Raw genomic sequence first — 27,832 nt, 5'->3', positions numbered from 1 at the left:
TTTCTCCTCCAAAAGCGAAATAGTTGGGTACAGAAGGCCTATTCAGATACAGTAGATTTGTTTGGAGCTTGACTCATGCAACAAATGAACAGGTCAGCAGCTTAAGTGTTTACAAATGGTACTGACAAGATCAAACACCATGATTGGAGCCTGCGTTTATTTAATACCAGCAACCTTGCTATTGAGGGAGCCATGCCTTTAGGTTTTATGAGGTGCAATCAGCCAAACCCAGGTATTCATTCACGTCTGATTATGCAGTAGCAGAGCTAAGCTGCACATTACCAAGTGCAATCAAAAACAAGAGTTGACAAGAACGCTAGTCACACCTCCCTGTGTGATGCACTGTGCACCATTATAAACTACTAACCACAATGATATAATATTGCTCAATGAATACTGTACAGGTGGCACGGTGAACGACTGGTTAGCATGTCCGCATCACAGTGCAGAGGTCATGAGTTCGATTCCGGGCCCCGGCGTAGGAAGCCGTGTTGAGTTTGCCTGCGCCTAAACTCTGTTTATACAGTATACGGCGCTGGGTATACAGATATTCATCGAAACAGGAAACGTCACCACTCCTCAGCAGTAATATTTGTCATTCTTTGCAGAAAAAATACAATAAAAATGCTCCAAGGGTTATATGCATTTCCAATTACCGTATGTCTAAAAACTTGTCAATCAGGTCACAATTATCTCGAGGTACCACTGTATTCATAAATGATTCTGTATTGTCACCATTTGCAACAATAATTAATGTGTGGAGTTTGCATGTCCTCCGCGTGCCTCCGTGGGTTTTCTCTGGGTACTCTGGTTTCTCCCCACATTCCAAAAAAAAACATTCAAAACTCAGGGACAACCGATTTTGGGGGGGGGGGGGGGGGGGGGTCAAGGTGGAAAATAAACATTTAGGCAGGATCAGAAATGGAGGGATCTCTCTTCCAGGATAATCAGACTGTAATGAGTACAGAGTGAGCAACATCAATCACATGATATGATGCAATACAGTTAGTTTAAACAGTGTAAGAATTCATCAAATGAAATGAAGTGCCGCATGGAGACGCTGCCAGGAACGTGGTTTTCCTCAGGATCTCTCCTGGTAGAGCAATACAGAATCCTCCACAGCAACACTCCTCCTAACCACCACCTAGCCCGGGGGTAGGCAACTCCGTTACTAGAGAGCCGCAGTCATCAAACATGATTCAAATGATCAGGATAATCAGGCTTTTACAGAGCTTGCTGACGAGCTCATCACAAGGAGGACTGCGGCTCTCTAGGACCGGAGTTGCCTATCGTCAAACCAAGCCCCACTCCAAGTAGGGCACGAGTGGGGGGAGAAGAGAGGAGAAGCAGCAGTAAAATAGGCCAAAATCCAGACGTCATGAGGTGAGGCAGATCAAGAGAGTAGTTGTAGTGTGGTTTAATCGAACGTGAGAGTTTAGTAAGTCTTGTGGTTTAAAACGGAATACAGGTATTGGATGTCTATTGGGGTGGCCCAGTGGTCCAGTAGTTAGTGTGTCGACCCCACAGTGCAGAGGTGCAGGGTTCGATTCCGGCTCCGGCCTCCCTGTGTGGAGTTTGCATGTTCTCCTCGTGTCTGCCTGGGTTTTCTCCGGGTACTCCAGTTTCCTCCCACATTCCAAAAACATACATGGTAGGTTAACGGAACACTCTGAATTGTCCTTAGGTGTGATTGTGAGCGTGAATAGTTGTTTGTCTATGTGTGCCCTGCGATTGGCTGGCAACCAGTTCAAGGTGTCCCCCGCCTACTGCCCGAAGACAGCCGGGATAGGCTCCAGCACGCCCGCGACCCTTGTGAGGATAAGCGGATCAGATGATGAATGGACCGTGTGATTAAAGCATCTTTTGTTATTCAATAATGTTTGTGAATACTCATTAAATCGAAGTGCAACAGCGTGTTCCCTGAAACTGCCTTACTTTTGACCACAGAGTGTAACTCACACAAATGATGTTGGTGTATTGGAATCTCTTTTGGAAGCAAGGGAAAATGTTTTCATGAGAAACAATGCCTGAGATTGCGATAGTTGGCAAACAACAAGCTGAAACAGTAAGAAAGAAAGAAAAAAATAATACCTTAATGTTTCTAGCAGACTACTGTGGAGAGAGGAAGGGGAGTTTTGGGGAGGTGAAGGAAAGGCGCGTAGGTGTAGGAGGAGATGGAGAAGTGGCGCAGCATTCCTGCCTGAACACACCAAACGGGAGCAGAAAGGAGGAAAGAAACTAATCTGAACTCCAGATGCCTTAAGGACCAACAGAGGGTCGAATTGATTCCAAACAAAGTCAGAGAGCTCCATCTCTTCTTGTGCTTCTCTGTTGTTTTTCTTCGACTTTGACAAGTCAGCAGACCGGACGAACACGTCAACTGTGAACTTTTTAAGCCTGATTTTTTTTAATTTATGTAAACCTTTCAACACAGCAGTCAAAGCTCCAAGACTTTGTTTTGCAGGTCTTTGTTTTAATGCCAGTTGTTTGTTTTGGAATTTACAGGTGAGTGCATGAAAATGCCTACAACTCTTACAGATGCTTTTCATTTAACCTGAATTCATTCAGTCTAACTTGATGATGCAATCAGAGAAAACAAGTATTGTTTTGCATTTTGAGGAAGTTGTTTTAAATGGCAAAAGTTCCAAATTTATTTTGAAAAGGATTTAGCAGCACATTTGTTTTGGCTCTCTCCCTTTGATATTGTTCAGATATATCGTGGTTGATTATAGATGGACCTGAATCGGAATGTTCCACTAAAGCGTTCTTTTTCCTCTCTTGAGTGGAGAAACGGTGTGTTGGTTGGTTGTCAGTGTAATGATTTTGCCAAAAAGATGTCCTTGGCACCTCTTTAAGGTACAAGCAGTCCCTTGGCCAAAATATTCTCCGACCTGAGCCATGCTCCATTAAGTCAGGTGACATTAAATTTGTTTCACAGCAGGAGTACCGGTAACTCAAATACTAGAATGCCAACGTGAGGTCCATTTCAGGGACATGTTCTAACAGGAGATTGTCGACTTTTAGGCCATTTATTGTACATGCTTACTGTGTTATTTTAAAGAGATATTTTGTGATTGAAAATCATCACTAGCTGGAATGGATGTCAATCATCTCAATGTTAAAGCCATTGAGTGTAGGCACACTCGATTTTATCATTCTTTGAATTTTCATTACCTTGAGATGTTTCTGCTCATGGAGGTTGATGAGTACTTATGAGATCATTTGAACATACACTATAATTAATGTAAACCGGAATTGACGTGCTTGAAACCACAGCATGCCGGCCTCACCTTAATTCCTCAGGCAACAGTCAAAGAGCGTCTTCAACATGTTAATATATAAGAAATGAGAAATACTTGATCAGATGCCATCCGCAATTGCATTCATGACATATACAATACAATACAATACATGCTGATTTATATAGCGCTTTCACAACAGCGACAGCTGTAACAAAGCGCTTCACAAAACAGTTAACATAAAGTAAAATAATAAACACAACACATAACATAAAACACGGACAGTCGTGCAGTCCTAACCACTTTTCCGTCACACGCTTTGTTGTTTGAAGTATGTGGATGAAGACCAGGATTCTGGAGTGTGGGCTTCCCTATTCCTGACTTTCCTTCTGGGATTCCTCAAGGTCACCCTCAGCCACCTGGAAGCATGAAAGTGGTCCACAAGTGAGCATTTTCAGCTCTGTCTCTAAAGTCAGCTGCTGACCATGTTAACAGCTACCAGAAAACACCAGGCCGGGGTGGGTGCACTGCACAGGAATGGAAATGTGCCAGTGTTTTCCTTTTCTTGTTTTTGCTTGTCCTTTCAGCTTTTACCTCAACATGACCCTCTTTTCTGATCGCATTTTGTCCTCTCCAAACTCCACATGTATCCTGCTACGCACTCTGTTTTTGCTGTCTTTTGTTCCTTCCGTCCTCTCCCACTGTCTCCAGAAGTACTGGTAAAGTCATTAGTGAGGAAGACCAAGTAGAAATTTAGTTTTTGACCCACGAAGACAATTCCAGACCACTTTATAGCGGAGATGAGTTGGATTTTTATTGTTCTTAAAATCTTTCAGGGACAGCGGTTACTACAGTGGACAGCTTATCATGCTATCAGGTTACAGTGTGCATGAAAGGGTTAAAGTCACGGTAGCATCAAAAGGAGATGATCGCATCCCAGATATATTCGAGGTGAGGGTGAAGACTGCAAAGTTACACCTCGTCCAATCCGTTTCTGTTTGTATATTGAGCGTATTAAAAAATAGATGGTCGACCACATTGCAACATGTGCACAGAATCATTTGTGAACCATGGGTATTGTACAGTAAGTACATCAAGGTTCACCAAACTTTCTGGAAAGGATTTGCGCATCACTGTATTTTGTTTTGATTCACATCCTACACAAAGTCGCAACTTCATTGTCATTGGGGGTTGTCAGATTTGTTGATGGAATTTTGTGGATGAACGCAAACCATACCCTTCACTTACAGTACAATAGCAATTTTGCTGAAATTGCCTTTATAATATACAGTAAACACACCCAGTCTATACCAAATGTAATGACATATTGCTCAATATTGTTGGGAGCTAAACTGAACCTTTCATTGCTCAATTATGACATTCAATTAAAATGCATTCACTCGTCAATTTTGTGGGCTGTTTACCCCCTTCGGGCTGTTAGGGATCTGAAGCCTATTACGCTCTATCACATCCGACTGCCATATCATGACTTTGAAATAAATGTTTGAATTGTGTACATACATATACCAACTGTTAATTCCGGTGCTAATTTGTACATTATACTTCACTTTCTGCAGATACATTCATGGCGTGAGCGTCCTCAGTGATCCAGTTATGGCCTTGTGGTGGTGCACAAAGATCTTCTGCAGGTTGGCTGCAGTGTGTGCTCCCCTTCTCCTCTCATCACCACTATGGCTAATGGTAAATATCTTAATTACACGAACTGTGTTATCAGCAAGGTTCAACTTGCTTCATGTTGAATTAGGATTAACGGTCAATCACTTTAAACTTTTTGAATCTCCTTTTAAATTGCCAAACTCAAATCCGCTCTTGTTATTTCACATTCTCTCTGTACTTATTGGACCATCTGGGTTGTCATCTCTCTCCTATTGCAGATCTCCCTTGCCCAAGCTGAACCCTCCTGTCCGCGGGGTTGTAGCTGTCCAAGTGTGAAAGATGTTCACTGTACATTCAGACATCTCACGGCTGTACCAACAACTTTTCCTAAAGACACGGAGAGAATCAACTTGGGGTAAGACTTGGTCACATTTTAAAATTGTACTTCTGGAAAATCTAAACAGTGTGACTCAAGTTGGGGCAAAACTTAAAATGCTGCAGTAAATAATCTGTTGTGGGTTATGTCAACGAAACCACAAGTCTGTTAACGATGCAATTATTTGACGTAGACCTGTTTTTGGTCTATCTAATATTTCAAATATTCTATAATCTTGTCTCAACATGTATGACCATAATACATTGCTGTTCATCTGTTCTCATAAAAACTCATGGCAAGTATTTTTTCTTTTAATGTCAAAGCAATAATCGGGAAGATCGGCAGACCACAACTCACTGTGTATTTAATATGACAACTTCTGTTTGAAAGCCAGGAGCTCAAGGTTTAGCACCAGCATGTGGTTGTAAACTTACGGTGAAGTGGGGAAAGCTCCTAATCACTTCCATGTGGGTCTTTGCAGAGTGGATGAAGGTTTCAGCACAGTAGTCTCACACAGTAGATAAATAACACAGTCACTGTGCAATAACAGTATAGTCTCAATATATGCTCTAAATCAGGGGTGCCCATTATGTCAATCATGATCGACCAGTAGATCAGGGACTGGATCCAAAACGATCCGAGGGGTGTTGAGGAAAAAAAACAAAAAACATTTGTGTCTCAGTGCATGTTAGTAATATATACAGTATACTTTTGTGTTAATGTACACTGCACCCTAAAAAATTTATCAGTCTCACTTTCACAAAAAGGTATTTAAAAAAAAAGAAACTGAAATAAAGTTAACCTACGGTGGCGTGTGACTGTGTCACCGGAAGTTGTTAGCGCTCAGCAGTCTTCAGTTGCAGCTTGTGCTCAGAGTTGTTGCGCTAATCTTTTATCGTTATCACTATTCTCATTCAGAGTTTGTTTTGTACAATTGTACAATTTTAACGCCACTTTGTTCTGTCAAGGCTCAAGGTGAGAACGAGTTCCGAAAAAAATAAATAAATGAAAAGCTAAGGCTTAGGGAATGGGAAAGCAGTCAGCAATGGCAAAATCGTGATGAAACAAACTGGTTGTCATTCCCGAACTGAGACACTTCGGGAATGACAAGTAACAGGTGTGGAAAGGCACAATCACGGCAGGTAAGCACAAGAAAGGGAGCAGAACACACACACACACACACACACATGACACGGGCAAGGCAACGTTTCAATGTAGTGCACAGTTTGTACGCAAGGCAATTCAGTGTTTCACAGCTATATACTATAATTACAAGAAGGCAAATAAAATCACCCCAAATAAAATACTTTCATATGTCACATGGACAGATAAATACAACAGCTGGCAGCCTGGATTCAGAGTCGAGGATTGTCTCACATCCTCTGAAAGACTGTTTCAGGTTTTAGCCGCATTAAACTGAAACATACTCTCACTCTGATTCTGGAAACCAGCAGGAGATCACTCCCTGAAGATTTCATAGTCCGAGAAGGTGTCATCGGACCTGTACTTTGACACTAGGCCATGAAGCAGGGCAGTTTTGAAGGCAAACCTCAAGCAGCAGAATTCTGGATGTACTGCAGCTGTCTTAAAGCTTGTTTCAAAGGCCCAGTGAGCAGGCCCATGGCCGGTCCAGCCAATAGGTATGTCCTTGGTTAAGCAGGGTGGAAGCGATTTAAAAAGGACGAGGAAGGATGGAGACGGGGGACGATTATTTTATGAATAAGGACGGAGAGACGATAGCGGAAGGATGCTCAGGTCCTGGATGAAGAACGGACCGGCAAAATAGGGTAAAGTGCCCATCTATGCTCATTCATTTTCCTGCACTGCTATCTCAGTGACCGTATATGGATAGATTTGACAATGTAGAGGGCGGTATGTGCCTGTTCCCAAGTTCAGTGACTTTTCAAGGGAAAATGTCAAGTGCGTGTACGTACACACAGTTTGAAATGGGTCCATTTTTTTCGTGCTCTATTTACAGATTTTGTGCATACGTACACTTTTAGTTTGATTCCTTGGCAGTCTTGTATAAGTCATACCCCTGGTGGATAACTCATTAAGGCAGCTCGTCATTGGACTCAGACTGCAATGGACTAAAACCATATTTCTACGACAGCAGTCATGTTCTGCAGGAAGGAAATAAGACACTTACGACAAACATCAACAAAGCCATGCAATATTGTATGGCCCTAAGTTTCACATGGAAGCAATGCTGGAGGTTCCCCCCAGGTTGAATTGAGTTATTCACTAGTGAATGACTCCCTCACTATAAGGAAGTGCTTCATGGTAATTGTATGTTATTCATTTGTGCTGGGTGTGTGTTTACGTGGTGCAGCGTATGATCCTACAGGAATCAACAGAGCACATCAGCAGACCAGATATTTGGAGGGGGACCAGACCTTCAGGGAACTGACATAACGGACTTTCAAAACACCAGACCACCCACTTAACCATAGTTCAAAGGCACAACTTTGGTATACATTCATACGAGGCATATTCTGTGGCTTTTATTTACATTTCGGGACTGTTTTGTTTCGCTATATTATAGTTTGACTTTGTTATGGAAATTGAAGACCAATAAATAAATGTCGCTCCTAATATTTATCCTCTCAATGAATAATGCCGAGGAGGATCATATGGAGAGCAACCATAATAAAAACAACATATATTATCATTTAATTTGAACCTCATACTCAAGGTAATCTCGTCAAGAAAAGGCGTGTTTCACCATATGTGAAGCAAGCCAAGCCAAACAAAAACAAAGAGAGACATAAAGGCAAGAATTTGAGCAGTAGACTGGTATAGATTGAAAATTGGGTTGTGGCTATGTATCGGGCTAAGCTCATCTAGCCCACCTCTCCTCAGTGACATGAGGTGCTGAGCCCATCCTACCCATAAGCAAGGCAAGTTCTCAGTACCAGGACTCCAGCAACAAGAAACTAGGGCGCAGGGCAGAAGGACCCAGAGGAAACGACAGAAGCTCCCCTCATCACACAAGCCAACTCCACATAACTCCACCCGAGAGTCTTTTGTTACAACTCTCAAAATATTTCAATGGGTAACTGTTGTTTTCCTAGGTCTACCTGTTCCACATCGGTTACCAAGCAACAATAACTGAGCAAAACACAAATAATTGCCAGGCTTAAGTTTTCACCATCGATAAAAAAAAAATCTGACAAGAAATGGCTCAGAAAATAACAGATAAAAGTTGAATTTATGAATTGGCTCTTTTATTGAGCAAAAGGACAGCGGGCTCAGGAGGCCGAGGTTAACTGTACGGACTTAGTGTATGACATCTTTGTAGACCCAAAACTTAGAATTTTGGAAGGCCTTGCTGTCTCACTGTTGATAGAAAGTCCTTTTTTTTTCTTTTTTTTTTGCGCCGGGGTATGAATCACGTATTTGATTCAGGCATTCGCTGGTCTGTGCTGGATTTGGCATGGGAATGACTCTTGGAAAGACACTGATTGTAATGTGCTGAAAGCTGGAGAATGCACAGCAGGGTTTTCAATAGCGCTTTGTATTTTAACTAGGATTATGTGCCAAAGCTCTATTCACACATGCTCCTGCTGCTTTACACTATGTTACCGTTGTTAACATGAAACAGAACAATCCAAAATCCCTGACGAGAACAGGAATGGTTTTCAGTCACTGTATTTGGATGGCGAACATCAATGGCAGGGATGGGCAAGTGGCAGCCAGTGGGGCACATGTGGCCCACGCTCTGAGTGTCCCTCGATCCATTTTTGAAAATAAAAAATGTTGACTGCAACCTGAGCAGTTTTAAGTGGGAATAACAATGTTCACCAAAAGATGGCGGACATTGCTCAAGTGTAGCTTCAAACCCAAGACTGTACTTCCACATCAGAGAAGAAGAGAGCGGGCCGCGGATGGATGGAGGCGGTTGAGGCGGCTCTATGAAAATCAATTTTGTATTCATTGCTTTTAAATGGCAATTTTAAAACAGTGGGACTGACAACAAAGATAATTAGAGAGTACCGTATTTTCCGCACTATAAGGCACTTTGGAGTATAAGGTGCACCTTAAATGAATGGCCTATTTCAAAACTGTTTTCATAAATAGGGCGCACCGCATTATAAGGCACATAGAATAGAAGTGACAATAGTGACTGCAGTTGCGTTATGCATCCACTTGAGGGATCTCTGCGATAGGGGAAGAAAATACAATACAATACAGCATTATTTTTATAGTGCTTTCACAACAGCTGCAGCTGTGTCAAAGCATTTTACAGAACATTTAAAATACTATGTCTAAGAAATCTGAATATTGATCCATACATAGGGCGTATCGTATTATTTGGCCCACTGTCGGCTTTTGAGAAAATTGAATGCTTTTAGGTGCGCCTTATAGTGCGGGAAAAATATTAAGCATTGTATTAACACATTTTTTTTCTCATTCATTTCAAACATTTTTATTCAATAGTTCACCTCATTTGGTGAATGGCACGATGAAATAATGCTAATTTAATTTCAAACGACCTACGGACAGTCCGATCCTGCAACCAGATAAACATTTTTGGTTTTGCTCTTTTTGCTTCCAGATATAATAGCTTGACTGAAGTGAAGGCACCCGAATTTAGGTCACTACGGCAACTGGAAATGCTCTTGATGCATGGTAACGACATAAGCACAGTCCACCCAGGGGCATTTTACAGCTTGCGATCGCTACAGGTACTATGTATGTGTGTGTTACACAATTGATCATGTTATATTGAAGCAGAAATGATCTAGAACTAATAAGAAACTGTATGCAAAAAAAATCAAGTACTGTATTACAGTTAAGTACCCGCTGTAATGGTAACATCATTACAAATGATGTCAAAACTGTGAGCCTTACCTAGGATTTTATCATGATTATACTCTTATCAACTTGCTGGTCAAACTGGTCGAGCAAAAGGAAAATGTGCCAGTGAGTTAATTATTTTATACTTGCAAATATACAGGTCTGAAAAATCTGTCTGTACGGTACGACATAACAAAAGTCACGCACATAAATCAAAGTGTGCTTGGTTTTTGAAAAGTGGTCACCTTCACTGCATCACACAGCATGTCTGCGACTCAATGTGACGAAAGAAGCTGCACATTGTCTACCGAATGTGACATGCCCCTATTCCAAATTTAGAGGACCCCATAGCTGCCTCAGCTGTCTTTAACTTTAGTCAAACTCATCCTGCAATTACACTGTGTTAATTCAATTAAATACAAATTTAAGGTTGGTTTGACTGCAATTTTGTGAACTTTTCTCCATGAGGCACTTTACGAGTAACATGGATTCTGTATTTTTTTCAGATATTGAAATTGAGTTATAACAAGATAACAACAGTGAAACATGGACTGTTCGATGGTCTGGCGGGCCTGGTTCGCCTGCATCTAGACCACAACCTCATCAGCTTTATCGAGCCATATTCTTTTACGGGTTTGACTTCCCTCAAACTACTACAACTGGAGGGGAATCTTCTCAAAGAGATTCATCCTCATACCTTCATTACAGTGTCACTATTAGGGAACTTTTGGACTTCTGGACTCAAGTAAGTAAAATCACACACGCACGCACGCACTCACACACGCATGCACGCACACACGCACACACACACACACACACACACACTTTTCAATTTTTTTTTTTTTCTCAGACACTTACACCTTTCAGATAATATGTTGGAAAAGCTCCCTGCAACTATACTGAACACATCTCCCAGATTGGAAATTCTCTCTCTTCATGGTAACCCATGGACCTGCGATTGTCAACTCCACTGGCTGGTACAGTGGAGCTCTACACATGAAGGTATCGTACAAAAAGATATTCATGACTCTCATTGAGCTGACATTTCCCAACCTGCCACTTCGTCTACTTTCACACAGCAGGGTGTGATGCCAAATTTTGATTTTTTTTGTTAGGGATGGATGGATGGATCATAATTAGTATTACAAATTCTAAATTTAAAAATCTACAATTCAAAGACATGTGATGAGTAATCAGAATTGTTTTGGTTTATTGAAACTGCTTACTTACAAAATATTGTGCATTATAAGCAGGCATGTAAACCCAGAAACCTTAAAGGCTCGTAAGTAGTATTTACAAAGGAAGCGGGAAAAAAAATTGCTAAAATGTTCACAATATTTTTTTGCTATTTACGCTACTCTGGAGTAAGAATTTACAGATTTTTCTTAGCATCTATTTTGCCTCCCTGCTGCTCTGTTAAACAGACAGAAATATGTCAAGTTCGAATTTGTTGCGTTATATATTCTGGAGTAAGAATTGACAAAAACATTTGCTGCAGAGTGAAAAGCAAGAAAGTTAAAGATGATCGTCTTGACCAAGCATTTTGGTTTCTCAACATTTGCAAACAGTGCCAGATAAGATGTACATTATATTTAAGACGTCTCTTAGGAGTTTTGTTATTTTGGCATCCATCTGACAGCTGACCATCCTTGCATCCTTCCTTCCTATCATCCTCATTTACATCAAACCAGAGTAGATATTTGAAAAAGTTGATTCATCTCTCCTATTCTTGTGTCCAGGAGTAATAAAGTGTAAAAAAGATCGTGAGAGAAGCACAACAGAAGTTTGTCCTCAGTGTTTCTCTCCTCAACCACTGAACGGCACCATATTGCTTGGATTAAGTGAAGATCAGTTTACCTGTGAAAAACCAGCTCTTCACTCTTCCCTCAAACTGTGGGACAACCCTGTGTGGGATGAATCTGACACAGAGCGTGACCTGCCATATACCAGGGACTTTGAAAAGCCCTTAGGCCATTTAAGCTTTTTTCTCTCAGATAGCCATGGAAATAATGCTCATGTGGACTGCGATGTGCGCCACCCGGGAGACAGTTCTCATATATACTGGACAGTGAATCCACGGTCATTTCAAGGGTTTTCTGCCAACGTCTCATTAGCAACCACCCTGGAGTGTGAGATTGATCGGGAAAAATTACAAAATCTTTGGCAACTGGTTGCGTATTACTACGAAAGTCCTGCTATCTTGGAAAGAGGTCAGGAAAGAACTAACACCAGCAGAACTACTTATCAATATGCCCAAGTTGCAAATGAAAATTCCCCCTATTTCACAGACTTAAAAGGGTATTTGGTGGCAGAACCAGCATGGCTGCTTCAACACAGAATCTCTTTAAAGCTGAATAGACAACAAACAACAACCAAAAAACTGGTTATGGATTTGACAACCGTCATCACCAGAATAATCCACAGCCACAGAGGGCAGCAGGATGACAATAAGCTTTCTTCCTCTTGGGCAATGATTAACCGTGGGACCGCATGGCGGGTCAATACTGCTCTTGAGGGATCAAAGGTTCACTTAAAATGCAGTGTTGTCACTTCAAAACAGGAGGTAAACATGGAGTGGATGCTTCCAGATTTGTCCTTTGTGGAGGGTGAAACTGAAAATCTTAAAATTGATGATACCGGGGATCTTGTGATCATGAATACATCACAGTCTGATTCTGGTCTCTATCACTGTATGATCAGAACCAAAGCAGGAGTGGATTTGATGTCTTTGCGGCTTACTGTTAAAGAACGATCACCAAGCCCCTCTGCTTTCAATGGCCAGAAAATTGTCGTTGGAAAGGGTGGTTCAATCTCTCTCCCATGTGAGGTGACATCAACACCACCCAGTCAAACCGTATGGTACATGCCCACAAACAAAGTACTTTTTCCCACACAAAAGACAAGAAAGGTAGCAGTCATGGAAAATGGTACGTTGGTAGTAAGGAAGTTAATGGAAGAAGATTCGGGAGAATACAGTTGTTTGGCCTCAAACCTCTACGGAGTCGACATGCTGTCTCACATGGTGGAAGTGACAGGGGAAACGGTCTCTGAAGTACAGACAGAAACAGAGCAGAAAATCTTAAACACCGACATGGAAGAGGGTTCAGCAGGAGATTACCAAGAAACTCTTCGCCCTTTTGCGACACAGGTGCCTACAGTAGGAAACCAGCGAAAGAATGGTTTGTTTTCAAACAAAGTCCCAAAGAAAGATTTTAAACGAAAACCCACCATTGTGGTGAAGACTTTGGATCCAAATTACTGGGCGGAGGTTTTGGCTAAAGCCAATGCTAAACTACCCATTGCACGGCCATCAGAGGTAGCATTGCCGTCTTCTGCCACCGTGATTGTCCCAACCAGTTTGACAACTGTTTCTCCATGTACGACTGCTAACATTGATCCCATTACAACCATTTCTGAATATAGGATGGAGTCAACAGCAAAAGAAACACAACCCCAAACTTCACAGACTCCATTCGTCACAAGTACAGAGTCATCCCTTAACTATGTTAGTGCGATGACAGAAAAAAACAATGGAGTAATTCCAATTGTCAAAACTCAAATTGAAAACGCAGAAAACCGGCAATTTGGTGCAGGCAACAAGAAATTTGTTCCTGGTCGCTCAAACCGAAGAAGGCCACCTTTTAGACGCAGAAAACCATCAATGAGAAGAATTCATCCTTTTGCCCCACCAACAGCCACAAATATGACTACTACCACCCCCACCACCTCTAGTTGGAAAACACCTGAACAAACTGTTGTCACCACCTACTATCAGACAGAGAAAGTAGGAGTTAATGAGCATAGCGGAAGCATGCACAAGAGAAAAGAATCTAACACTGAAAGCCATCGTCCAGTTCAGGATCTTGAAAGTAGCCATACAGCTTTTCAATCACTCAAAAACATAGGAGCCAAATTAGAGATTTTGCCAGAAACACATATTTTACCTCCTCCAAAATCAACTACTCCAAAGACAGAAGTCAATTCTCATCACACGGAAATGGCTGTGGTGGAAACAGAGCAACAGAGTGCAAATAAAAAAATAGCAGCAGGGAAGAAGGTGGATATTATGAAAGAAAAGGTTGAGACACAGAGAAGGTTAATAACAATCATTAGACAAGAAACCCAAACAGTGAACACAGAGCTTGAGATGGTGACGAAATCATCTAAGAATTATTTGGTCACACAGAGTTATGATATGGGGCATAACATAGTTTCAACATCCCAAACACCAAAACTCAACACTCCTTCCAAAGTGACCTTCAGAACCTCTCATATAAGCAGAGAAAATACAAAGGAGGACAACATTCACAACAAAAACAAGGAGGTTGATAGAGCAGGAGCAAATCCTGAAAAGCCTTATTTTGCCGCCAACCCTATTCATCCCTGGCTACACCAGCACAACCAAAGAAAAGAGCAAGCAAACTCTGCTCAGGTGGCACAAACGCATCAAGACAGAAATCCAGAGAAGGTGGAAGATGTCAATCGGCCACCACCGCCTCCCCGCATCCCCCCAACTTCCTACTGGCCTTCAAACCGTCATCAGTACCCTATCCATCCTACTTGGCACAGGCAACAATCATTTCCACCTCCCAAGCAAGGTAGGTAGTATGTTTGTGATCGATAATACAGTAAATAGTTTCATGTAAATCATACCAACTCAACTGGTACAGACATATTGTGTTGGAGAGGTGGCATATGTATTGGCCACATATTTGTTTTCTCTTCCAGGTGCTGTGCTACATCTTGTGCCCACGCAAGAAGCCAAGCGTTTGCCCCATGGAAGGGCTCAAAGCCCAGGTGGCACCAACAGACCAGAGATGACAGCTCAAACAGTGAAACCCACAACCAACATTATTGAGCACACAATGATTAATTCTCCACATCAAAATAATCCTTTTGATGCCAGGACTCAAGTCAGAGATCAACTGTTATTATCAAAACTGAGGAACCGATATAGACAGGTTGGTTCGTCGATTCCTTAAGTATGTTAGTCCCATGCATACAGTAATTAGGATGTGTGATTACATCTCCTGTCTCGTTCGTCATCATCCTCAATGAACCTGAAAGTCATGAACAGTCAGACAATGAAACCAAAACACACAGTTGCATTTTTTTTTTCATGTTAATGATGAGGCCTTGTTGGAAGTACCGGTAAATGCCATTCTAGTTAAATGTGATTTTAGGATTGCTGCAATAACGAATACAATGGTGGACTTTGGCATTGTACTTGTAGGGGTTTTTTTTCTTTCGCTAGTGGTGATTGTAATGAAGCATGTAACAGGTAGAAATGAGTTTGTACTAATTGTCCATATACATTTTTTTCAGGCCTATATTGATCGTCTATCTCAGCTGGGAAAGATAGTGACACCCAAACCTCGCATAATCTACAACAATCCTCCAAACCCCATTCAACCGAGTCCCGTACCTCTTACCAGACCTTCCCTCCTCAGACCACCAGTACCGACACCCCCTTATGCCCAACAACCTACAAACCTAGCCAAATCGACAGTGTCGTCCTTCTCTGGTTTGAATCCGTCCCCACACTCACTCCATCCTACCACCTCGGGATTACAGCATGGGGGTCAGTGGCATGTTCGAGGTACGCATCTAAAGTTTCCAAACATTATATTAAAAGATTTGTATCAGGTATTTTTAATTTCAAATGATGCTGTTAGGAGCTGGTGTTGGTGGGGCCAAACCTCGTATCACTTCAGTGAACAAAGCCAGTGTGTCAGTCCTGGCAGAGGGTGGCGTTGTTCTACCCTGTACAGCAACAGGGAATCCCGAACCAAGCATCTCATGGACAAAAGTATCCACAGGTAAAATGTTAAAATGATAAAGGTATGAGTCCGGTAACATAATTGGAAGCCACTTGCAATGTTTGAAATTTGAGAATGTTGACACATGCAACCTTTTTGTGCAACTTTATACAAAAAAATGAACATTGGACTCTTCTTCATGTCATTGACTCATTCATTTCCTTCATTTGTTTTTTCTTTTCCCTCTGCAGGTGCCACCATTCCAGCCAACACCAAGCATGGTTCCCGGTTTGAAGTATTCAAAAATGGAACTTTTGTAATTAAAACAGTCCAGCTACAGGATAGAGGCCAGTATCTCTGCACTGCCCAAAATAAATTTGGATCAGATCGCATGGTTATTACTTTAGCAGTTCAGATTGAGGCCCCCAAGATCCAACCTCCCACGTCTACAGAGATAGCAAACTATTTAGGGAAAAGTGTGACACTTGACTGTCTTGCTTCTGGAAAACCCCCAGCTCAAATTTCCTGGATTCTACCGGATGGAACATTTGTTCGGGAAATTGGAAACATTCATATGCCAATCTCTCAAATGTCACTGCTTGAGAATGGGACACTGCAAATGCATTCAACCAATTTCTCCAGTAAAGGAGACTATAAATGCATTGCAAGCAATGCAGCTGGTGCGGATACAGTCACTTACCATCTCCATGTTGCAGCTTTGCCTCCAAGCATCAGTGAAGCTGCAAGTGACATCGTAATCATTCCAACAGGTATTGCACACAAAACAAATCTCCGTAAAGTCATATCCCTTGTAGCTTGATCAGTAAAAATACTCTCAATGCAATTAATTAACTAATTACATCTACCCAGGGAGGAGTATATATGTCCATTGCTCCATGAAGGGAGAACCTTTGCCAACCTTGAAGTGGACACTGCCATCAGGGATCCATGTTAAGACATCACAGTTTCTCGGGCATAAGCTCTTTGTATTTCCCAATGGGACACTGTATTTCAAGAATGTCTCACCATCTGATGCAGGGAGGTATGAGATGTATTAAAGAGTGATTAAGACAATTGTACAACTACCATGGATTTCATTGCTCATTTTGGTACATTATAGAACTTCATAAACCGATGCTTGTTATTGCATGTTCAGGATAATCTTGCTACTTTTTGAAACAGAAATTCATTGTCCTCCACACAGGTATGAGTGTTTAGCCACAAACACGGTGGGCATTGCAAAAAGAACCGTCCATCTTGAAGTGCGGGCAGATTCCTCCTCACATATCCGTCATCCTCCTCTTCCTGTCCCCCCTACTCATCATCATGCAGTGCCATCTCGCCAGCACTCAGTCTCAGCTATGTATGGCTCTGCTGTTTACTTACACTGTCCAGAGTCAAGAGGATCCCTAAGGGGAACCATCTGGCAACTGCCCTCTAAAACCATCCTGGAGCATCACTACAGGTTACAAAAATATTCAATTAGAAATTTGATCAATCTATACAAGAGTGTTGAATTTAGAACATGTTTAGTTGCTGTTAGACTTGAGTAAATATTTTAATCTTCAGACAATTTCTCCCTTCCATCTGCCTCCAGTCCAGAGAGGCCAATTAAAGTGTTCCGAAATGGGACTCTGAGGATTCTTCAGCTAACAGAGCTGGATGGTGGAAATTATCTGTGCTTCTTTCAGCGACCGAATGGAGAGGACATGGAGGTCTTTCGGGTATGATTAGGACAGATAGAGATTATAAGCAGATCGATTTAAAGAGGTGCATTTTTATTGACAATTACCTGCATTCTTCCTGTATTTTTTCTCAACAATCACAAATGTAGCGGCAGCGTTAGACCATGTGAAGAAAAATGGAGATCACTTCACTCTTTTGTTCATTACATATTTCTGTATTAGGTGGATGTTTTGATGACACCGCCTAGAATCGAACATGTGAGGACAACGCAGCCGAGAGTCAACTTTGGGGAAAAAGTCCAGGTATCTCTATGAACAGTTTGAATGACACGCAGTACTGTGGTTGAGTAGCATCACGTGAAAACAACAAATAAATCTTAAAAATGTGTGTGTTGTCTCTGTCTTAGGTAGACTGTGTTGCAACGGGCCTCCCAGATCCAGAAGTTTCCTGGAGTCTACCAGATGGAACGCTAATCAACAATGCTCTTCAGTCTGACGATAGTGGCTATCGCAACCACCGCTATGTTATTTTTGGCAATGGAACATTACTTCTTCAGCAGATGGACAAAAAAGATGAGGGTGACTACACTTGTTTTGCCAAGAATAAACTGGGTAAAGATGAGAGAAAGGTTAGTGTCAAGGTTGGCCCGAATGCCCCAAGAATTAGTTTCAAATTTCAATCCCTGGTCACAGTGAAATATGGAGAATTAGCTCAGATGAGCTGTCAAGCCACCGGTGAACCAACACCACAAATATTTTGGATCTCACCGCGAAATGATGTGATTCCAATGTCATCGGACAAATTTCAGATAACGGAAAATGGTATGTTAGTGGTTAAAAAAGTAACATTAGCTGATGAGGGTAAATATGCCTGTGTGGCAAGAAATTCTGCTGGTGATGACATTAAAAACGTGATTCTTGAGGTTGAATCCAGGGAACCCTTTATCAATGGCAACAAAGGGAAGAGTGCCAAAAATGTTGTTGGTATTTCTTATCAAACTGTGCTTTTAGATTGCAAGGTTGAAGGGAAACCTGAGCCAAGGGTTTGGTGGATTACACCTTACGGCCACTCACTACAACCCTCCTACCTCAGTGGTCGCTTTCAAGTACACCAAAATGGAAGTTTGGAAGTGAGAGGAGTGAGAAAATCAGATGAAGGGAGATACATGTGTCTGGCCAAAAACCATCTAGGGGAAGCATCCTTTTTAGTTGAATTGGACGTGGCAGCAATAGCAGAAAAACCAAGTTTTGCTGTTCCTAATATTGAACTCATATCACTAAAACATTACGGCGGGGAATTGCATCTGCAGTGCACTGCCCGCGGAAAACCAAACCCAGAGTACATATGGTTGCTACCTAATGGGACAATGCTGATGCCTGGTTTTAGACTACAACGCTTTACCCACCATCATGGTAACGGGACTTTGTGGATCACTCACCTGGCTGAAAGAGATAAGGGAGTTTACAGGTGTCTAGCGAAGAATGTGGCAGGTCAAGCAGAGAAGCGTTATGCACTGGAAGCAGGAAGGAAGCCGGTGATCAGAGGGTCATCAGGTACAGTATATTTTTCAACTTTTATTTATTATATTTGGGCCAGATCTTCTTGCAGTACTGTAATATTTTCCTTTTGCAGGTGGAATAAAGATCACCTATGGCCAAACGCTCAACTTGCCTTGCACGGTGGATGGCTGGCCGCAGGCATCGATCACATGGACTTTACCCAATGGCTTCACTTTGGATAAACCTCAGTCTATTGGCCGAGTTACTTTTCTTGCCAATGGAACCCTGCAGATGAGACAGATTGCTTTATTTGACAAAGGGACATACATCTGCAAAGCCTCCAACTCTTTTGGCACATCAACATTGTCATACCCTATCACAGTCATGGTTTATCCACCACGCATCACCAGTATGCTGCCCTCCATCACCAGAGTGAACCGGGAATCACCTGTTAAGTTAAATTGTGTTGCTACAGGTGTACCCAAGCCGGAAATCTCCTGGACTTTACCTGGCCGTACGACGCTAGTTCCACATAACCACTACATAGTTCAAGGAGGGATCCACATGACAGTGGAGGGTAGCCTGGTCATACGGAGTCCAGTGCTCATGAACTCTGGTATCTACAAATGCAATGCTAAAAACGCCCTTGGAACAGATTTTAAATCTACTTACCTTCAAGTTAGCTGAGGGACACGTTGACATATTTCCTATTCTGGGACCATGGCCTTAACAAACACTCCTAGTAGCCAAAGCCGGGTCAGGATTTACCCATGATGAAGTTACTGTACTATTGTATAATACAGATGCCATAGAGACAAGCCGCTGTAACTGGAGGCAGCTTAATTCTTGATATTTTTTCTTCAAGTCATAATAGCTTTGTTCAAGGATGGCCTTTTTAGGCCATGCCCAGTGGCGTCACTAGACCACTTTTAACCACTATTAATGATTTGTGCAGCAGAATCAGGTGTGGACTGACCACCGGCGGCCAGAAAGGGCAAAAAAATTGCTGCACGGGTGTTAATGTGTTGCAGCCACCCATAGTGTTTTCCAACATTCATTAATTTGCGACATGCTCAGGAAGGACACTACCTTCAAAACATACATTTTCTCGGGAGAGACAGTGAAATCTTTTTCACAGCAGCACAGACTTACAGCAATGTTAAGTAAGTAGTCTATGTACATGTTTTTAAATTTTCAAAACACTACCTTCAAAACGTACATTTTCTCGGGAGAGACAGTGAAATCTTTTTCACAGCAGCACAGACTTACAGCAATGTTAAGTAAGTAGTCTATGTACATGTTTTTAAATTTTCAATCTATGTTTTAGTGAGCAATAACTTTTACAGTGCAAAACTCTGAATGAATGGACAAAATTTAATGGAGCATCATATATGTATTTGTTTATCTGTCTATTGGTCAGTTAGCAAGCTAAATCCTGGTTTATGGAGGATAAAAGATTGGCTGTGCCATTCTAATTCTACCGCATCAGCCATTCCCTTGATGGCATACTACCTCAAATGATAAAAATAATGTCCTAGTATTCCTTTTATGGGTTCATCCATATGTCCAATCCTCAAAGCAAAATAAAAAAGTTTTTGTTTTATTTTTTATTTATATTTTTTTTGTATTTGTCCTACCTTTACTGTCTCATTCTGTCAAAATTACTATTGGTAAAATGTAATTAAAAACAAAACCAGTGGTTGACTTGGATAGAAGTAGATTTACTTTTATGGATTGCAATGTGGATCAAAGTTGTTTTTCAACGCCAACCCAAATCCAATTGACATTTGGACGTTGTGTAAAAATAAATATAAAATATATTTCTTAGAAAAAATTTCAAGTTTCCGTTTTTCAGTTGACTGTACTAAAAAGACATCACAGTGTACTTTATTAAATGTGCAAAATGATAAAATTGTTTTTTTTTAATTCAATCATTTGGAATTTGATGCAAAACATTCCAAAACGCTGTGACATGTTTACCACGATGTTACATCACCTTTCCTTTTAACAACACTCAGTCAGCACTTGGGGAACTGAGGACACTAATTGTGAAGGCTTTGTAGGTGGAATTATTTCCAATTTTTGCTTGATGTAATACAATAGTTGCTCAACAATCAAGGATCTCTGCTCTCATATTTTCGGGAAACAGATCTGGACTTCAGGCAGGCCAGTGTAGTACTCACAATCTTATCCTACAACCTATGCTGGGATTGTCTTGCTGAAATCAGCAGGGATGCCCCTGGAAAAATACATTGTCTGGATGACAGCGTACTGTACATATTTCAGAATTAATGGTGCCTTCAGATGTACAAGTTACCCATGCTTTAGGTACTAACACACTCCATCACAGATGCTGGCTTTTGAACAATCCATATGGTCCTTTTCAACTTTGGCCCAGAGGACATGACGTACATGATTTCTCAAAACAATTTGAAATCTGGACTCAGTTGTTCACAACGTGCTGAATCTCAGCTCATCCTTGCTTGTAAACAACTAGGCCTTTCAAGGATGCTCCTTTTATTCTCAATAATGCTACTCACTTGTTTCCAATTAATCTGTACTCCTGTGCAATGTTCCTAACAGGTGTTTTTGAGCATTCCTCAACTTTCCCAGTCTTCTGTTGCCCACCGCAGCCTTTTTGGAACATGGTGCAGGTAACAAATTCAGAATGAGAGAATGCTTGCAAAAAACAAACAAATAAAAAAAAAGACAACAATGTTCTACAGTGCTAAGATCTGAACATCATGTCTTTAGAGTTGAATACAAATTGAAAATCATTGGATTCTGTTTTTATTAACCTATTAGACATCCCAAATTTATTGGAATTGGGTTGGTATATCCATCCATCCATTTTCCAATCCGCTTATCCTCACCAGGGTCGCAGGGGTACTGGAGCCTATTCCAGCCATCTTTTGAGGCGGTAGGAAGGGTACACTCTGAACTCGTTGCCAGCCAATTGCAGGGGTTTAGTATATGCTACCTATCTTACTTTGGTTCCAATGATGCCATGATGATGTACACTGCAGTATCTCTCAAATTCTATTAGATGTGTTTGAGGTGGCATTATTGTTCTACAGAAGATAAGACGTACTCATTTTGGCTGTTCTTTCAGTTTCAGGCAGATTTCTGTTACACTTGGCGATGGCCATGGCCATTATTTGGGGTATTTTATTAAACACCACTGCGATTGGCTGGCAACCGATTCAGGGTGTCCCCCGCCTACTGCCCGAAGACAGCTGGGATGCGCTCCAGCACCCCCCGCGACCCTAGTGAGGATCAAGCGGTTCGGAAAATGGATGGATGGATGGATATTAAACACCAATTCAGTCAAATATGCAGTTTTACGCCTATTTGCTAATGGGTGATACAGAGATCTGCTAATGTGCATCAGCAATCAATCAGTTGGGACTAAAAAAACGGTTCTTATCCTCTCCTTTAGCACCACTTGGAGGTTAATTTATGAGGTACAACCAAAATATATATTTTGTACAAAATTAAGTCCACATATTTGACCGTTAAATAATTAACTCACAGTGTTTTAATTATTATTTTTTAATAACTCAAAGTGTTTATTAAACACTTTGAGTTTATTAGTATGCTGTAACAGTAACAACAACAAAAAATGAACAGTGAGACGTGTGTCATTTACTTTTTACAATGCTTATATCTGTCGTACATCATATGTGATCATGATTTCAAATGTTATTTGCCTGATGTTTTTTCAGGCAAAATCACTTTCACCCTTATTATATCACTTTTTTTCAAACTTTTGTTGTGCTGATTTCACAGTAATTAAGTAAAAAATACATTTCACTCACTGTGCTGGGTTATTAGGCGTTTCGCACTTTTCAACGACTTAGTGTTTCCAATAAAGGAGGCTGAATAAATCAAAGTGATGTGTTGTACCCAGCTGTGGATTCAATTTCACTGTTGGTTTTCACCAGAATTTGAATGTCTCCCTCTGTTTCACTTCTACAAATAAGCCTTTGATCAAGGAAGAAGGGAGCTTTGTCAGACAAAAATGTTCGGATTGTTCTTTGCAGCTTGCATGTGTGTTTGCTGTGCGTGTGCGCTACAAGATTATGTTTGTCGCTTTGAGAAAGCAAGAGTCTGTGCAAAAGAGATTGTCTGTCTGAGGGATTGTTCACAAATCGTGTGTGTGTGTGTGTAACAAAGACAGTGCCATCTCAACTGACACACGCTATTTGGCAGTATGTGTCAGAATGGAGGCAAAGCAGTTTCAGCGTCTGGCAACATTTTTTCGGCCTATATTTTTGTAAAGGCTGAGTGACAGATGTTTTTGTCTTATAGCAGCATTTGCTTTCAAATTTCATTCTTGGTATGTTTTAATATGTAACGAATCTAATTAGATCAAAGATAAATGTCTGTCGGCCATCATGAAATCAATAACTTAGCGTAATAGGCCTACTGAAAACTCAGATCGAAATCAGTGAACATAGGCTTTCTCATGAACATGTTTTTGGGTTTGATACCTGACTAGAAATATTACAAAAAAAGATGGTTAATTGTACGTTCTCGGGTTCTGATTGGCTATTTTGTGCCACCATACTCAGTATATCTGAAAGAGAAGCAACTATTTTGAATAAACCATTTGACCATGTACAATGCTGTCACGTATGAGAGGTGGTGGACCCCAAAAAGCAGGCAGGAGCAGGGTGTATTTAAAACAAAGAAAACTAAATCCAAAATATCAAACAAAAACCATGACTAAAGCTAAAACATAACAATGAACTAAACATGACAGAAGCCAAGAGCAAACAGCAACACACATGACAGTAGCAAGAAGCAACAATGACCCGACACCGAGTGTTCGGGCTGGGAGTCCTTTTAAAGGCCTGATTACCTATGACCAACAGGTGTGCAGCTGCCAGGGGAGCCCTACAGTGCCACCTGTTGGTCCCTAAACCGAATCATGACAGTACCCCTCCCTCAAGGGACGGATCCCAGACGTCCCAAAGTTGTCCAAAAGTTTGCCTCGCCGGGGAACAGGAACTAAAAGCGACGGCGACCTTCGCCTCGCCGAAATACAATACAATAAGCGACGGTGACCTTCACCTCGCCAGGGAACAGGAACAAAAGCGACGGCAATCCTTTGGCTTGGCGTGGCCTGACGTGGACGGAGCTCGACGTAACGGGGGACATGGAACAGCCGGATGTTAACAGGGGCTCGGCCTGACGTGAGCGTGGACGTGGCACGGCTCGTCGTCGACGTGAATGTGACTCAGCTCCAACAGACACGTGACGAGCCTCGGCTCAACGTAGACGCGGACGGGGCTCGGCCCACCGTAGACGCGGCTTGACGAGACGAAAACAGGACAGCCGCATCACCAGCGCTGCCTGAAAGGAGAAAGGGTGTCGGCCGCAGACGCGCTCCGCCAGGCACATGGTGGAATAGGGAACAGTCCTTAGTACCTGCGGGGTCCAGGTGGTCGGGTCATTCTGTCACGTATGCGAGGTGGTGGTGGACCCCAAAAAGCAGCCAGGAGGGAGGAGCAGGGTGTATTTGGAGAATTGTATTTAAAACAAAGAAAACTAAATCCAAAACAAACGAAGTCCAAAGTATCAAACAAAAACCATGACTAAAGCTAAAACATAACAATGAACTAAACATGACAGAAGCCAAGAGCAAACAGCAACACACATGACAGTAGCAAGAAGCAACAATGACCCGACACCGAGTGTTCGGGCTGGGAGTCCTTTTAAGGCCCTAATTACCTATGACCAACAGGTGTGCAGCTGCCGGGGGAGCCCTACAGTGCCACCTGTTGGTCCCTAAACCGAATCATGACAAATGCACTCTTAATAAAAAAAATTCTCATAGCGGTGTACTGAATTCCAAACCACTTTGTCTTAATCAGGTCTGGAATGTGACAACACAGCAATCCTGTGCATTACGGTCGCGTTGCTTCATGGAATGTGATGATACGGAGCTAATCAGATCACATGACTTGTGTGAGAACTCTTTGCGCATTCACACTCCAATACTAGGTTACAGAGTAAAAAAAAATCCATCAAAAATGAAACTGCATGGTGCATATTTCTTTGATTTGCAGGGCAATTGTAGCCGACGTCTCCACTCACTTAATCCCATTATGCGCTGTCATAGAGGTTTATCTATTTTTGTTTGATTGTTTGTTTTGTGGTCGTAGTTTCCTGTAGAATGTAACTGAGAAGTGTTTTAGGTTTGGTTTGACATTTGGTGAGTTGCATGAAAGGAATAATAATAATAATAATACATTTTATTTATAAGCGCCTTTCAAGACACCCAAGGACACTTTACAATAACAAAAAACACAAAACAATGACAAAAATCTCTGAGTATGATGGCGCGGGTCCGGACTCGAATGTACACAGGTGAAAATGAACAAATGTGACAGTACAATCGAAATAATTATTATGAAGCGTCTTGTAAAATGTTGTATTCCGTTGGATTTGTACCCGAAGTCCTCTTTGTGCGCTCGTGTTGTTTTTAAACGTGTCTCCAAGCTGACGGAGAATCTCGCTGGTAGGGCACATGAAAGTCTCCTCCTTCTTTCCTCCATTCTCTTCCGTTTCCCCTCCCTTGCCTCCATCCACCCATTCGTCCATCTCTACTCTCCACTCAAGTATCCCGATTTTCGCATCGCCTCCTCCGGCATAATGACCAACGATTCCCCCGAGGACGAGAGCCGAGGAAGGAGGGCGACTCGGCCGAGCAGAGCAGACGACAATGTCACCATTCTGACATCATCCATGGATGTTTACAGAAGCCGGAGCCGAGCCAGTAGCAGCAACGACGCTGGCGCCAGCTTCACGTCCTCCGCGGACCTGAGCACCTCCTCCCTGGAACTGAGCATTCAGACGCGGATCTTCAAGATAATCGTTATCGGGGACTCCAACGTGGGGAAGACGTGTCTCACCTTCCGCTTCACTGGCGGGAGCTTTCCGGACAACACCGAGGCCACCATCGGCGTGGACTTCAGGGAGAAAGCGGTGGAAATTGAAGGAGAAACGATCAAGGTAACATTGAAGCTTGTGTGGATGGAAATTGGAGGTGTTTCCTTGTTCCCTCCCCCTCATCCACATCCTCCACCTCTAATGGAGCAGGCCTATAAAATGCCACAGCTACTCTTACCACTCACCGATTTCAGAGATTATTGATGATTTTTGTTGACCTTTTTCTTCTTCTTCATTGTTTAAGTCAGCAGTGACTGTTCGTTCATGTCCAAATTGGTATTACGACTTCATACTAATCGTTTGGCATTGGTTAATAGCTGCCCCTGTGGTTAAATTAAGAAAGGCACCATCATTGAGAGATCTTCATCCTCAATTTTGTTGCTCCTGAAAACATTTTTAGGCAATGTAATGTAGAAAAACCTCTTCCTCTTGTTTGTCATGCCAGTTTATTGGAGTGTTGGACAAAGCAAGCTGATGATCACTCACTTTACCTCCCATTTCTCTTGTTCAATGACGGAGCTAGACTTTTCACCTTGGGGTGGCAAAGGCTTTCTTAAGGGGTCCGCAAATGATGACAACAAATGTGTTTCTTCAACCGGACATTTCAGTCAGTCTCAAAATGTGTTAATATATTTAATAACATGCTAAGCACACAATAGAAGAGATTTGTGAACATAACATGAACGAAAAACAAAAATTTGGAAACACTTGATCAGCAATCATCACCCATCTTTTTATTGAATACACGTTGAGTTGTTCAGTCAGCCATCTCATTTCCTTCACATTGTGTCACTGGTTTTGCTGTGTGGCATATTGGTGTTCTGGTATCAGAGGTGCAAAATATTTGTGATTTTTTTTGGGGGGGGGGTTGTATCTAGCTAACGGTTGCAACATTAATTAGTAAACATGTTAAAGAAATGATACTTCAATTTTGAAGACGCAATGCCAATTAATTTGAAAGTTATGAAAAAAGTAAATGACAGAAATTTGTCATTTATGTTATTTTACAATGGTAAGTACTTAACTGTATGGAAGTATGATTAAGCGTGCAGATGTTTGTTTGTCAATGTGTGCCCTGTGACTGGCTGGCACCCAGGTCAACATGTAGCCTGACTACTGCCCAAAGTCAGCTGGGAAAGGCGCCAGCTCACCCGCGACACTTGTAAGGAGAAAGCGGAATCGAACCTTTGCATCTCTGCACTGTGAGGCGGACGTGTTTGATTTTATGAGCAGGATTCATCCTCTAATAATAAACAGCTGGTTTTCTTCTTTCAAATGGTAATAGGAAATACATCAGCATTGTTTTTTATTCTAACAGAAGTATATTGAGTGCTATGAAACATTTATTGTAACATTCAAAAACACCTGCTCTGTTCAGAGAAAGAAGTAAAGATCACTTCCTCTTAGGGCCTCTGTTTAAACTGACATATGTGAGTGACAAGTATTTGTGTTGGCAAATGTATTTTTTTTTTTTATTTAACCAGGAAAGGTCCCATTGAGTAAAATAACTCTTCTCACAGGGAGTCTTGGCTTGTGTATGAAAAGTGCTATATAAAAAAAGCTGCCTTGCCTGTGATTGACGAGTGACAAGCGCAGGTCAGGTCCACTCTAAATTTTGCCTGAAGTCAACTGAGATAGGCTGTGTGACCCTGGACTCTGGACAGTGTTCGCATTACTGCAAAAGGATGGATGGATACGCGAAGCAAAATGTTTATCTTGGCATTGGTGATACCTGACATGGGCATCAATCCTTTCTATGTATAGTGCACTTGAGTGATTAAATCTAAGATTCAGAATCAATTACACTCCAGCCAAGGTAGACACAATTGGTATCCACAGTCTTGCTGATGATTTAAAATTTTAAAAGTTGTGACTTCAATGAGACGCTAAAACAAGCGT

The 27,832-nt window shown here is 41.7% G+C and overlaps 2 protein-coding genes and 1 long non-coding RNA gene across 4 annotated transcripts in view; 2 read left to right on the top strand and 1 right to left on the bottom strand.

Moving 5' to 3' along the window:
• Positions 1–2,472: 2,472 nt before the first annotated feature.
• On the bottom strand, positions 2,473–26,041 carry LOC147208632 (uncharacterized). 2 transcript variants are annotated; one of them, XR_015104054.1, is made up of 5 exons: positions 25,897–26,041; positions 24,053–25,825; positions 19,149–19,261; positions 18,916–18,990; positions 2,473–3,658 (listed from the first exon to the last, which is right to left on the bottom strand). It is a non-coding gene; the product is annotated as an uncharacterized LOC147208632 (long non-coding RNA). The 2 variants fall into 2 exon arrangements; XR_015104062.1 differs by lacking the exons at positions 24,053–25,825; positions 25,897–26,041 and adding an exon at positions 19,649–20,557.
• LOC147208633 (matrix-remodeling-associated protein 5) lies at positions 2,477–19,718 on the top strand. Its single transcript, XM_086138474.1, has 17 exons — positions 2,477–2,505; positions 4,817–4,940; positions 5,135–5,271; positions 9,791–9,920; positions 10,539–10,777; positions 10,883–11,034; positions 11,772–14,630; positions 14,761–14,993; positions 15,358–15,631; positions 15,708–15,851; positions 16,043–16,561; positions 16,662–16,833; positions 16,996–17,256; positions 17,389–17,515; positions 17,699–17,779; positions 17,884–19,030; positions 19,110–19,718. The coding sequence occupies exons 1-17, from the start codon at positions 2,477–2,479 to the stop codon at positions 19,661–19,663; spliced, it is 7,182 nt and encodes a 2,393-aa protein (XP_085994600.1). The 3' UTR covers positions 19,664–19,718.
• The window catches only part of rab33a (RAB33A, member RAS oncogene family), a 7,711-nt gene continuing 5,515 nt past the window's right edge, over positions 25,637–27,832 (top strand). The window contains exon 1 of the mRNA XM_086138499.1: positions 25,637–25,996. Within this exon, the coding sequence (XP_085994625.1) occupies positions 25,637–25,996 (360 nt within the window). The remainder of the gene's footprint in view (positions 25,997–27,832) is intronic.

The sequence above is a fragment of the Hippocampus guttulatus genome, chromosome 2 (assembly GCF_054856545.1).
Source record: "Hippocampus guttulatus isolate MCC_2025c chromosome 2, RoL_Hgut_1.0, whole genome shotgun sequence".
NCBI lineage: Eukaryota > Metazoa > Chordata > Actinopteri > Syngnathiformes > Syngnathidae > Hippocampus > Hippocampus guttulatus.
This window is presented reverse-complemented; position numbering and strand designations above follow the sequence as displayed.